This window comes from Micromonas pusilla, assembly GCF_000151265.4.
Source record: "Micromonas pusilla CCMP1545 genomic scaffold MICPUCscaffold_4, whole genome shotgun sequence".
Lineage (NCBI taxonomy): Eukaryota > Viridiplantae > Chlorophyta > Mamiellophyceae > Mamiellales > Mamiellaceae > Micromonas > Micromonas pusilla.
In genome coordinates, this window is record NW_003315885.1 from 1,092,764 (window position 1) to 1,106,554 (window position 13,791).

Below are 13,791 nucleotides of genomic sequence, written 5' to 3' on the forward strand. Positions count from 1 at the left end.
CTGATGGCGCGAAAGAGGCGCGCACTCTGGTCGAGCGCGGGAGGCGACGACCATGGCAGGGGACCCCCCGCCCGTGAGTCTGATCGACCCCGGGTACTGCTCCCCGTCCGCGACGCCGCCGTTCAAGACCCCGGGCGGGAACGGCGAGGTGGAGCTGGAGCCCGACGTCGAGAGGGAATTCGATCGCGCCAGCGACGACGACGAGGACGAAGCACCGCGCGCGACGACGACCGCGATCGTGCGCGACGTCCCGATCGCCGCGGTCGTGGACCAGAACGTGATGCGCACGCCGACCACCAGGCGCGTCCACGTCTTGAAATATCGCGCACCTCGGGCGTTGACGGCGACGCGCGGCCGCCCCTCGCGCTCCTCCCTCCCGTCCCCGCGCGCGCCGATCCTGTTCATCCGCTCGTCGTTTCGACTAACAATCGCGCTCGTCGTCCCAATCGTCGCGTCGTCGCAGAAGCTCGGACGTGATGGTCGCGTCGCCGTCGCCGTCCCGCCCGTCGCACCCCCGCGCGCGCGCTTCCGCGCCCGACGCCGCGCGTTTTGGGGCGTCGTCGAGTTCGCCGTCGGCCGGCGTCGCCGCGGGCGGCGGGTACGGCGAGGCGCACGCCAGAAGGGTGCTCGCGGATCGAGACGGATACGCGACGCGGCACGACGCGAAGACGACGCTCCGCGCGTCCGTCGCCTCCGCCGCGGCTCGGTTCTCCTCCGCGACGGCGAGTTCGAGCGCGCGACGCGGCGCGGGGGCGAGGGACCCGAAGACGCCGGACTTTGAGAAGAGGAGCCCGGGGTGGCCGACGGGGCACCGGCGAGAGGCGTCGACGGCGACCGCGCGCGAGTCGCGGCGGTGGCGTCGAGGATTGCATCACGCGGCGGCGTCGACGGGGTCGAGGAACAGCACCCCGGGCGGCGCGGCGGCGGGGACCCCGGGTGGAGGGTTCCCGACGTCGTTCACGCCGTCCGTGTACGGCGCCGCGATGGCGCCGCGGGGATGGACTCCCGGGAGCGCGGCGGGCGGCGGCGGCCCGAGACACTTGGAACTGCTCAAGGGCGTCAAAGGCCCCGCGGACGGAGACTTTTTCGCGACGATGGAGGAGGAACTTCGCGAGGAACACGCGCTCGAGCTCGCGGCGTTGCACGAGGCGTTCAACAAAGAGAAGGCTGAGCTCGTGGCGATCGCGGAGCGGGCCAAGACGGGCGCGCACGCGCAGCGGATGTCGCACGAAGACGAAGTGAAGCGGCTGACGGAGGAAACCGCGGCGGCGAAGGCCGCGGCGGCGAACGCGACGCACGACGCGAACGCGCGGTTCGAGATGGCGAGGACGGCGCTGATGCAAGAGCGCGACGCGCACGGCGCCGCCGCGGAGGAGGCGAAAGCGAAAGCGGCGAGGGAGGTTGAAATCGCGAAGGAGGCGTGGGACAGAGAGCGCGAACGTCTGAAGGAGGCTGTGGAACGCGCGCGCGCCGGGCCGGTCGCGGACGCCGCCGTCGCCGCGCGAGCGGAGGCGGAGCGATACGCGGACGTCCTCCTGGACTGGGAGAAGGACCGCGAGGAGTGGCGCCGCGCGCAGGAAGAGACGAAGCGCGTTCACGACGCGGAGAAGGAGGACCTGAAAAAACTTCGGGACCAGGAAGTCGCCGCGCTCCGAGCGGAGGCGGACGCACGATCGAAAGCGTGGATCGACGAGCGCTCGAAGCTCGTCGCGGAGAACAACGATCGCGTCGAGGCCATCGTCGCGAGGCACGACCTCGAGATGAACGCGCTGAGGAAGGAGAAGCACGACGTCCTCGAGGACCAAAAAGCGCAGTTTGACAACATCCTGAAACAGCACGAATCAGACAGCGCGGCGTGGAGCGAAGAACGCGTCGAGCTCATAAGCGAGCACGGGAAACACCTCGAGTCCGTCACCGCGCGGCACGAGGAGGACAAGTCGCGATGGAGCAACGAGCGCGTCGAGCTCCTCGCGGAGATTGGGAACAAGCTCGAGGTTTTGAACCAACGACACGTCGCGGAGAAGGCGCTGTGGGAAAAAGAGCGGAGAGACATCCTCGCCGTGCACGAGACGCACATCGAGCGCGCGAACGAGACGCACGAGGCCGCGGCGGTCGCGTGGAGGAAAGAGCGCGCGGAGCTTCTCGCCGAGAGCGCGACGCGGGAGGACGTCATCGCGGCGAAGCACGAGGAACGCGCGGGAGGGTGGACTACAGAACGCGCACGGATCATCGCCGAGCACGACGCGCGCGTCGACGCGATGACGCTCGCGCACGAGAAGGCCACCCGCGCGCACGACGAACGCCACCGCGCGGAACTCGCCGCCGTGGAGGACCGCTGCCGGCGTAGGAACGATCTCATGAAAGAAGAGCACGCGCGGTCCGCGACGCTCGCGAAGACGGCCTCGGACGCCGCCGTCGCGAAGGCGCGGTTGGAGGCGTCCGTCGCCGCGAACGACGCGGCTTCGAAACGCGACGCGATGTACGCGGAGTGGGCGCTCGAGCGCGAGCGGATCGACGCGGAAGCTGAGGCAACGCGCGTCGTCTTCGCGACCGAGCTCGCGGCGGCGAAGGACGAGCGCGACGCCGCGGACGCGGCCGCGGTCGAGGAAGGGATGCGAAGAGAAAAAGCCGAGGCGGAGCGATCCGTCGCCGAGTCCGCGGCGACGGCGTCTCGAACCGCGCGAGAGGAAGCGGAGCGGAACGCGAAGACCTGGAGCGACGAAGCGGCTCGCGCGCGCCATGCGGCGGAGACGGCGAGGATCGACGCGGAGGCGGCCATCAGAGTCGCGCGCGAGGAGATGGAGCTCGAGCTCGCGCAGTTACGCGAGGCGCACGAGGTCAGGGTCGCCGCCGCCGCCGAGGACCTCCAACGCGAACGCGAACGCGACGCGGAGGCGAACGCTCACGCGCAGCGCGCCACGGAAGAAGGCGTCGCCGCGGCGTTGGAAGAAGCCGCGACGACGGTCAGATTCGCGCGCGAGGACGCGGCGTCGAAGATTGCGGAAAAGGAGCGCGCGTTCAAGACGACGCTCTTGCTGCGAGCGTGGAGGACCCACGCCGCGTTTGAAGCCGGGCCCCGACGCGCGTCGCTCGGGCGCGACTGCCTGCGCGCGTGGGCGGCGGCGTCCCCGTCCCCGCTCGACGTGCCCCGCGCGGATAAGTGCTATCGATCGAGGCTGCGCATGCGAAGCCTGCACGCGTGGATCCGAGTGTGCGTCGTCAAGGCGGCGGCGAGAGAGCGCGCGGACGCGTTCACCGCGCGGCGGGACGTTTTGCGGTATTTGAACGCGAAAAAGAAGGCGCTCAGGGTTTGGCGCGCGGTGACGCGGTACGAGAGCGGCGTTCGCACCGCGCAGGCGAGGGTGCGTTCGAAAAACCGTCTCGCGCGTCTGAAAGAGTTCCTGCGAGCGTGGAACGCGCACTTGAAGGTGACGCAGCAGAACGAGGCAAACTGCGACCGGTTTTGCGACCGCAGAACGTCGTACTTGTGCCAACGGATTCTGAAGTCGTGGCGGTTCGAAGTGTGCGGGAGACGGATCGAGAACGGCCAGCTCGAGTTGATAAGGAAGCGGTACCGCGCGTTCATTCAAAAGAGGATCATGAGGCAGTGGTCCGTCGTCGCGAGGGAATCCATCGTGGAGAGCCACATCATGAAGTCGTACTGGAAGCGGCGACGACGCGGGCAGCTCAAGTTTTATCTCGACCGGTGGCGGACGCGTAAGCAGCAGCATCGGAGGATGACGCGTTTCGAGACGAGAGCGAGGAAATTCGTCGTCACGCGATATCGATCCGCCGCGTTTCACGAGTGGCGGCTCGTCGCGCGGACCGGGACGCGTCACTACGTCGCGGTCGAGCGGTTCAAACAGCGCGTGGCGTGGCGATACAAAAAGACGACGATTCGTTTGGCGTTCCACGCGTGGCACACCCTCCTCGCGAGCGACGCCGCGGTCGGTCGACAGCTTCACGATCTGTACTACCGACGGGCGTCGCGACGGATGCGTCAGTCGTCGTTTTTCGCGTGGCGCCGCGCGGCGAGACAGACGAACGCGGCGATGGACACGATGCGCCGGCTGTACGACTCGAATTTGACGACGAAGCGGGTGCTGAGGCCGTGGCGGGAGCGCGCGAAGGCGCTCGCGACCGCGCGACGGGCCGCGATCAGCCTCCTTCACAAACGTCAGCGCCCGGTTTTATTCCGCTGTCTCTACGCGCTGCGCAACTACGCGTCCTCGTGGAGGATAAAACGCGCCGCCGTGGAGGGCATGCGCGTGCGATCCGCGATGAGAAGAGAAGTCACGCTCGTGTCAAAGTCGTTCGTCTCTTGGTGCACGGTGTTGGAAGAAAGCAAGAACCACCTGCGGCATTACCTCGCGTTCCGACGCAAGTCCATAATGGCGCTCGTCTTCAAGAAGTGGTTCCAGCGCATGATGGGCGAGAAACTCGGCGTGTCTTTAGCCGGTCGCCTGCGCGTCGAGCTCGAGGCGTCGCAAGAGCGTAATCTCCGTCGCTTCGCGATTCGCGCGATGCAGTCGTGGGCGGAAGCCGCCGCGAAGGAGGTGACGTACCGCAAGAAAGTTCGCTCGTTCCGCGACTGGCGGTACAAACGACGCGTCGTGCAAGCGTGGTTCGCGCGCGTCGTCGCCGCGTCTAATTTCCACGCGGTCGTTCACAACATCGGGACGGATTACAAGCTCACGCAGCACGTCCACTTGATCACCGCGGTGTTTTGCGCCTGGCGCGTGCTCCAGAAGACGTGCGCGGACGCCGCGCTCGTGGGCGCGCGGAGGTTCCACGAGCGCCGGGAAAGGTCCGTGCTCGTGCTCACGATGGAGCGGTTCAGAAAGAACGCGGAGATGGGCCGGGCCGAGGGCGCGATCGCGTTCGCGCACTTCCGCCTGGTTTTCCTCGCGTGGAGACGACTCGTCGCGTCGTCCAAGGACAAGGCGCGCAAAGAAGCAAACGCGGACGCGCACAAGGCGAAGAAGCTCCGCTTCCGTTTGCGAATGGCTTTGAAAGTGTGGCGCGTCATTAAAATTGGCGCCGCGTCGCGCTGGGAGCACGCGCGCGCGGAGGAAGCGAGGGTGGAGGAGGAAGTCGCGAGGAAAAATCGCGAGCTGGAGGAGGAGGTCGCGAGGAAAGAACGCGTCGCGGAGACGAACGCGCGTCGTCTCGCGTCGCGCGCGCGCGCGAAGGCTTTTTTCGCGTGGCATCGCGTCGGCGTCGTCCTCGAGCGGAAAATCGCGTCGTTCAAAGACCGCGCGCTCATGCGAGCGGTCGTGCGCGACTTCCGCGCGTGGCACCTCGCGGTGACGCTCCTCCCTAAGCTAGAGAAGGAAGAAGCGAAGAAGCGCGCGCTGAAGGATGCGTCCGAGGGACGCGCGACGAAGTGTCTCCTGCGCATGACGCGCCGAAGAAACGCGATGGCGTTGCAGAGCTGGAGAGACTTCTCGACGCACCGCGCGCGGCATCGCTTAGTCGCGAATAGGATGGTGCTCCGACACCTCACCGCGCTCGCGGCGAGGGCGGTCAGGGAGTGGCGGCTGTTCGCGTCGAACGCAGCGCGAACGCGAGACGCGGCGATCGAGCACGCGTTGTCGTCGCAGCTGCGTCGGTTGCGAATGAATCTGATCATCGCGATGTCCACGTGGAGGTTTTTCGTCCGCGAACGGAAGAACGACGAGCGCATCGCGGACGTCGTGATTCGAATCCACCACCGAAGCGAGCGCGGGAAGGCGTTCAAGGCGTGGAGGGTCGAGACGAGTCGGCTGCAGTCCGTTCGCGTCACCGCGGTGAAGGCGCTTTTCTTCCATCACAGGCACGTCCTCCTCCGACACACGGTGGACGCCTGGACGGAATACGTCGCGCGCGTCCGCGCGGATAAAAACGCGATCGCGGAAAGAGATCGACTCAGCGTAGAGGCGACGAAGGAGGAGGAGTTGGCGGCCGTCGCGGCCGCCGCCGCCGCCGCCGAGCGCATCGCCGCCGAGGCGGAGGCTGATCGCCTCGCCGCGGAGGAACGCGCGCGCGCGACGAAAGCCGCGGAAGCCCGGGTCGACGGTTGGCGCGCCCGACGCGCGTTCTATCGCCTTCGCGAAGTCGTTCGCGCGTGGCGCGCGACGACCGCGCTGGCGCTGTCGAGGCGCCGGAGGCACGCGCGCTCGAGAGTTTCCCGCGCGTTCCACGCGTGGCGCCGCGCCGTGACGGTCACGCCGTTGGACGCGAAGCGATACGAACGCCGGCACGCGGTCGCGGTCCGACACCGCGATCGCGCGGTGATGCGACAAGTCGTGGCCGCGTTGCGCCGACGCGCGAGACTCGGCGCCGCGCTCGTCGCCGTCGCGGACGAGTCCTTCTCCGTGCTGAAAGCCGTCCTCCTCGGGAGAACGTTTGGCGCGTGGGCCGCCTCCGCGGCGCTCCTGCGCGAGAAACGCGAGGCGTTCAACCGCGAGGTCGCGGAGGCGTGCGCGAGCGCGGTCTCGGAAGCCGCGGAAGCGAGAGCGGAGGCGACGCGCGTTGTTCGCGAGGCGGAGCGCGCGGTCGTCGAAGCCGAAGCCGCCGCCGCCGCGGCGACTGCGACGAACTTTTTAGCGACGGACCGAGCCACGAGCCCGATGGTCGCGCCGCCGCCGACGCCGCCGCCGCCGCCGAGCTCGAACGCGCGCGAGCTCGAGACAGAGCTCGCGCAGGCCAAGGCGGAAGTGCGCAGGTACAGGGACGAGCTCGCGGAAGCGAAGATCGACGCGGCGAGGATCAAAGCGGACGCGGACGCGACGATGCTCGCGGCTTCTCGTCGGGCGTCCCCGACGCGGAGCCCGAGCCCCGCGGCGTCGCCGTCGTCGTCGTCCCCGCGGCCGTCCCCGCGGAGCGGCGGGATCTTCTCGCTCGCGTACGGGGACGAGTTCGACGCGGAGTACGGCGCGTTCGATCGCGAGCCTCCGCGCGAGCCCGTGCTCGCGCTCACGCCGCCGGAGGAGACGACGGACACGCCGCAACGCGCGGAGGAGAATTACCAGTCCTCGTTTCAGCAGTGGCGGGAGAGAGAGACCGAGCTTCTCGACAGGATCGCCGTCGCGGAAGCCGCAGCCGCGGCCGCGGAGGTCAAGACCGCGGAGATCGTCGCGGAGAAGCGCGCGTTCGCGTCCACGGCGCCCGTGGACGCGAAGGTGTTCGATCCGGACTCGACGCCGCCGCCGTCCCCCGCGGCGCCGACGGATCTGTTCGAACTCCAACGCGAAGGCTACGAAGCCGACCTCGCGCAGAACAAAGCGATGGTCGAAGACGCCGTGCGATCCGCGGAGATTTCCAAGGAAGCGCTCGCGGCCGTCGAGGCCGAGGCCGCGGCGGACCGCGCGTCGTACGCGCGGCGGTTCGAGGAGCTCGCGAAGCGCGCGGAGGACGCGGAGGCGGCGGCGACGACGGCGCGTCGCGAGGCGGCCGCCGCGGCGGAGCTCCTCGAGGTGGAACGCGCCGCCGCCGCCGCGGCGAAAGCGGCCGCGAAGCAGTGCGCCGTGGACGTCGACTCCCTCTCCGACGCGCTCATCGCGAGCGAGGAGGAGATTAAGCGCGTCGGCGCGGAATTGGCCGCCGCGACGCGCGCGTCTGGCGCCGCGTACGAAGCCACGGACGCCGCGGAGGAGGCGACGCGCGAGCTCGCGCGGACGACCGAGTACGTCGCGGATCTCGAATCGCGCCTCGCCGTGGTCACGAAACGCAAGGACGCGCTCGAGGAAGAGATGGTGGACGTTCGCGCGGACTTGAGAGAGAAGACCGCGGCGTTGGAGGACGCGTCGGGTGCCGCGAGAGACGCGGCGACGCGCGTCGCCGCCGCGGAAGCCGCGGAGACGACGGCATCCGCGGAGCTCGTCAAAGCGCACGAATCCGCGTCCACGCTCGCGGCGACGCTCGCGTCGAAGGAGAAAGAGTTCGAGGTGAAACTCGACGAAGTCAGAGCGGACGCGCGCGCGGAAGAGCGCGCGCTCAGGGAAGAGCGCGACCGGCTCGACGTCGCGCTGACGGCAACGAACGATAAGCTCGAAACCGCGGAGGCGCGGTGCGTCGATCTCGCAGCGCAGGTTAACGTCTGGGTGAAACGCGGGATGAAACTCGTGAACATCAAGGAAGGCGACGCCGGGGAGGAGAACGAGAACGTCGTGAACGCGATCGGGACCCCGGGGTGGTACGCGTTCATGGGTTCCGGCGTCGAGGCGGCGACGAGGATGGCAGACGCCGCCGTTGCGGCGGCGTCGCCCTCGCCCGGCGGCGCCGCCGCCGCGCCCGCGTCCGCGCCCGCGCCGAGACGAGTGAGCTTCACGCCGACGCCGACGCCGAAACGCCGCCCGTCGGAGTCGACGCCGCGACCGACGCCGCAGGTCTCGATCCCGATCACGACCACCCCCGATCCGAGCCCGACGGTGGCGACCGCGAAGGTTGTGTCCGCGATGAAGAGCGCCGCGAGCGACGGCGCCGTCGAGCGCGTGACGGCGGCGTTGAAAGAGAGCGCCGACCGCGCGGCGGAGGCGGAGAAGCAGCTCGCGGAGGTTGTGCTCTCCGGGGAACAGTCGGACGCGAAGTACGAGAAGCGAATCGCGAGTCTGAAGCGTAAGGTTGTCGACCTGACGAACGAAGTCAACGACTTAAACGCGGAGTTGCACGCGTCGAAGGAGAAGGTTTCGCTCGCGGAGAAGCGCGAGAAGTCGTCGCGAACGAAGCTCGCGGCGACGGAGAAGAAACTGTCCGAATCGACGCAAGCCGCGATCGATAAGGCCGCGGCAGAGAAGACCGCGGCCGCGAAGGCAGCGACGAGGGCGTGGCAGTCCACCGCGAAGTCGTCCGCGGACGCGAAGCACGCGGGCGGGAAGCTCGACTCCGCGGTGGAGACGATTGCGCTTCTGTCCGGGGAAATCGAATCCGCGCGCGGGAGAGAAGCCGAGCTCGCCGCACGGTGCGCCGCCGTCGAAGCCGACTTACGCGTCGCGCGCGGGGAGCTGAAGTCTTCCGGCGTCGCCGCGCTCGAGAAGAGGCTCGCGGCGTGCGCGGAGCAGATCACGTCGCTTCAGGCGCTCGTGGACGCGGTCCCCGAGAGAATCGCGGACGCGGTCGCCGCGGAGACGACGGCGTTGCGAACGCGCGCGAACGACGCGGAAACGACGGCGAACGAGAGCATCCGATTGCTCGACATCGCGCGCGCGGAGACGGTCGCGATCGCGGCGACGCGCGGCAGCGCGCTTCGCGGCGGCGACCTCGACGACGTGCTGACCTCCGCGAAGGCGTTGCTGCGCGAGATGCGCGAGCGGCGCGACCCGAGCGGCGAGATTGAATCCTTACGCGCGACGATCCAAGAGAAGGAAGCCGCCGCGAAGGCGTTGACGGCCGAGCGCGACGACGCGCTCGCCGCCGCGGAGAAGGCGTCGCGGAAGAAGGCTCCGTCGGTTCCGATCGACCCCGCGGACGTGCCGGCCGCGCTCGCGGCCGCGCTCGAGCGCGAGGAGGGTCTGATGAAGCAAATCACCGCGTTGCGCGCGGAGCTCGACGACGCCGCGCGAAGCGAGGATTCGTTCGAGGAGGCGGCGGAGATTTCGCGCGTGGACAACGCGAACAAGGCGCGCGCGGAGAAGGCGGAGGCGGAGCTTCGCCAGGCGAAGGCTGCGCTCGCGACGCTCGCGGACGAGCGCGCCGGCATGGGCCTCCTCGGGAACGGCGGCGTCGCGGCGTCGCCGGGACGACGCGGCGGCGGCGGCGGCGGCGAGGGCGACGAGAGCGAACTCGCGCGGCGCCTAGACGCGGCGCTGAAGGAACGCGACGCCGCGCGCGCGCTCCTCGCGGAGTCGCAAAAGCGCGAGGAATCGCTGCGGGTGACCCTGCGCGATATCAAGCGCGACATGATGATCGCCGCGGCGGAGACCGCGGCCGCGAGCGCGCGCTTGACGCCGTTGAAGGCGGGCGGCGGCGACGAAAACGAAAACGAAAACGAAAACGACGCGTTCGCGAGTCCAACCCTGAGCGAAGGTCGACGCGCGAGACGAATGTCGAGGGAGGAGAAAGCGAGCGGGCTACGACGCGGCGCGGCGCTCGGGAAGTGGCGGGAAGTTTCCGGAGCAGGGACGGAACCGGGGCCGACGGTGATCGGCAGCCGAGGGTCGAGCGCTCGGCGACCGAGGGCGGAGCGCGAACGCGGGCTCGCGCGAGCGACGGCGCAGCTCGAGGACATGCTCGAGGACATGCTCACGAACCGACGATGAATTTACTTAGCAATTTAGTGTGTTACACGTCTCATTTTAGATCATACAAATACAGGTGCGCGAGCTCAAAAAATCAAAACATGTCGACGCCGCCGCCGTTGTGCAAGAAGTAGTAGGCGTCGATGGCGTCGCGGAACGCGGCGAGGCCGAACCCGAGGGCGAAGATCCCCGCGAACGACAGCGCGGTCCTCCCTAACCGCGCCGTCCTGGGCGTTACCCCCGCGGCGACGGCGGCTTCCATCCCTCGGACGACGCCCATGACCGCGCCCGCGCGCTCGCTCGCGCTCGTGCTCGCGAGTAACCTGAGCGCGACGTCTGGCTTGCCGTACAGCATCGCGTCGGCGACGGCGAAGTCGTTCATCGCCGTCACCTTCTTCCGCAAGTTTGTCTCGCTCCACGCCTCGCCGAGACCGATCGCGTCGCTGTAGTACGAGTCCGCCGCCATCACGCGCTCGAGCGCGGTCGCTAACGCCGCGGACGACGCGGTCGCGGTCCCGAACTCGGCCTCGTCTGACACCGAGACGGGCTCCTCCTTGAGGGTCGCTCCGACGACGTTATTCTTAGCCTCGCCCGCGCCCTCCGCCGCGGCGGGGAGGACGTCTCCGGCTCCGTCTCCGTCGTCCTCGATCGGCACCGCGTCGACGACCATGTACGGGTTCACCTGTCGCACGCGCAGCACCTTAAACCTCGACATGCCCTTGGCGTAGATGCTCAAAACCTGCCCGTTCACGACGACGTCGTGCGCGCTGACGACCATCGCGGTGCCGACGCTCGCGAGTTTGCCATCCGGGCGTCGGTACAACGCGCCGTACGTCCCGCGCGCCGCGAAGTCTGTCTCCGGCATGCGGCCGTACCCGGGGATGATCTCGTACAGGTCGTCGTCCTTGGCTTCGTACGACTTGCACGACTCGTTCCGGCTCAGATCGATTCGCGCGTCTCCGCGCCAGCTCTCGAGGACCAACCCGGTTTCGTCTTTCCCGTGGATGAGCTTCGAGAAGAGCGTCAACCACCGAGGCTCGAACAGGTTCAAGCGCACTCTCGACCCGGGGACGCACGCCATCGGGTACGGGATGACCGGGATGGAGAACTCCCCGGGGAGCCGCTCGGACGGCATCGGCGGCTCGAGATACCGCGGCTTCCCGTCGTCTTCGTCCTCCGTCTCCGCGTCGGCGTCGGCGCCCTTCGGGAGCGCGCCCTCGATCCACGTCGTCTCCGGGAGGGACGAGATCTCCACGACCGCGGGATCCTTCTCCGCCGAGTTCGTGAGCAGCGCGCGCCCGGGCGCGGGGAAGATCGGGATGTCGAGGAAGATCATCTGGAGCTGCTGGAGACGAAGCGCCTCCGCGGCTTCGCTTTTGAACGCCTTGGCGCGGACGGCGCGCTCGGCTTTCGCGCGCTCCGCCGCGGCCTGGACCTCCGCGCGCGCGCGGTCCGCCTCTTCCTCTCTCCTCATCTCCTCCTCCTCATCGCTGTTTCCGAGCAGCGCATTCAGGGCGTTGATCGTGTCCACGGACGACGACGGGGACGTCGACTCGAGCGACGATCTCGCGTCGGAGGGCGACTCCGACGGTTCGGAGGACGCGTCCTTCTTCCCGAAGAACGACGGCAGCTTCCACGCGCGGCATCGAACGGACGACCGCGCGGCGCGACCGGGGTACGACGCGATCCGCGCGGGCGTCGACGCCGCGCGCTGGGCGCGCGCGCCGCGCGCGCGCGACGCGCTCGGGCGCAGCGCGGTTCCGCGCGTCGGCGCCGTCGTCGTCATCGTCCGCGCGGAAATATCTGGCCGAGATCCGGGCGTCCGCTCGACGCGACGGCGGGGCGAGCTGCGAGGATACGCGCGTGCGGACGCGTCTGCGCGCCGACGACCGATGCGCGCTCGACCTCCTGAGACCGAACCGGATGCGGCGACGACGATTCGGTCGTGCCCGCGGCCGCGTCGGCGCGTCTGGCTCTGACGCGGTCGCGGCCGATGACGCCGTTGCGTTGATGACAACGTGGAACGCGAGCGACGTGGCGCGACATCCGTTCGAATTTTTTCGCGGGAAGATGAAAGATTCGGTCGGCTCCAACGTAACAAACGCGCGCCCGCGAGCTTCTAGTCCCGCCGCTCCCCGCCGCGCCGCCGTCCCTCCTCCTCGCCGTCCAGGAGGACGTCGTACCCCTCCTGCCGCCTCCCGCGCCGCCGCGGCGCGCTCGCGACCGCCGCGACCCACCGCCACGCGCTCTCGAGCACCCCTCTCGGCCGCGACGGCGCGCCGTCCGAGCCGTTTTCGTCCGAATCGAAATCCGCGGTGACGCGACTCGCGGCGTCGTCGTCGTTCCCCCCTGACCCTGACCCTGACCCCGACGCGGCGCTCGGCGACGGCGCCATGAGCTTCGCGATGAAGTGCGTCCCCGCGTGAGGGATCTCTTCCATGACGATCTTTACCATGCACATCATCGGCACCGCGAGCACGGCGCCGACGCCGTTCCACACCGAGAACCAAAAGATGATGCTCAACAGGATGACGACCTCGTTCAGGTCTAAACCTTTTCGGTACATCATCGGGCCGACGATGTCTCCGACGAGGAACGAGCCGAACGCGGGGATGAAAAGCGCGCACCATCTCTGCGCTTCGGTCATGTCCGGCAGAAGCAACACCAACGGCACGGGAATCAACGCCGCGACGAAGGACCCCAGGTTCGGTATGAAATACAGCCAGAACGACACGATCGCGATGGACCCGGCGAGCGCGCTCGGCACGCCGCACGCGAGTATGAGCAGCCCGACTAACACCGCGCGCGCGGCGGCGAGGATGACCATGATGACGATGAACCGCTGCGCGGACGCGTGTATGCGTCTCGCGACTCTGCTGCGGCTGCGAATCGGCGTCCGCGGCGGCGCGACAAGAAACAAGACGTACACCAGGCATATCGCGGCGTCGCCGAGGTACAGGAACAGCCCGCTGCCGAATGACGTCCAGAACGTCTCGTCCTTCACGAGGTTCTCTGCCGACTGCTGCAGCGCGTGCCACGCGTCCAGCGCGAAGTCGTCCCTTCGCAACACTTTCGACGCGACGCCGTCCGCGAACGCCGCGAGGTCGTTCACGCGAGCCGAGAACCGCGCGTTCCAAGACTCGTCCCTCCAGTGATACTGGATCCACTGCTCGCTGACGTAGAGCGCCCAAATGAACGACGCGACGACGAGGACGACGAGGCACATGGACAGGACTAAGCCGACGAAGCGGGGGAGGACGAAGACCCGGGGATGCCACGGCGTTCGGACGTCCCACTCGCGAAGCTTCGCAGCCTGGTACGCGCGGTCGGACGTGAAGTCCACGACCGGGCGTAAGATGAGCGACAGCGCGACGGCGAACACGAGCGGTTTCAGCAGGAACGCGAGGTGCTCGAGCCACCAGCACAGCGCGGCGAACGCGATGATGCTCACCGCGAGGAGGAGCAAGAGGCCGTCGCGGTCGCGCGAGCTCTCGTCCGCGGTGGACGTCGCTCGCGGCTCCGGGGGGGTCGGTTCAGCGGCCGCGGTGTCGTTCGCCGGTGGTGGGGGGGAGAA

General features: G+C 68.7%; 2 protein-coding genes across 2 annotated transcripts; one reads left to right on the forward strand and one right to left on the reverse strand.

Annotated features, from left to right (window-relative positions):
- Nucleotides 1–52: 52 nt before the first annotated feature.
- Nucleotides 53–10,238, forward strand: MICPUCDRAFT_57433 (uncharacterized protein; the record flags this gene model as incomplete). Its single annotated transcript, XM_003057778.1, has 2 exons — nt 53–336; nt 464–10,238. The coding sequence occupies 2 exons, from the start codon at nt 53–55 to the stop codon at nt 10,236–10,238; spliced, it is 10,059 nt and encodes a 3,352-aa protein (XP_003057824.1).
- Nucleotides 10,239–10,244: 6 nt separating this feature from the next.
- MICPUCDRAFT_57434 (uncharacterized protein) lies at nt 10,245–12,176 on the reverse strand. Its single transcript, XM_003058154.1, has one exon. The coding sequence runs from the start codon at nt 12,001–12,003 to the stop codon at nt 10,312–10,314; it is 1,692 nt and encodes a 563-aa protein (XP_003058200.1). The 5' UTR covers nt 12,004–12,176; the 3' UTR covers nt 10,245–10,311.
- Between the last annotated feature and the right edge of the window lie 1,615 nt (nt 12,177–13,791).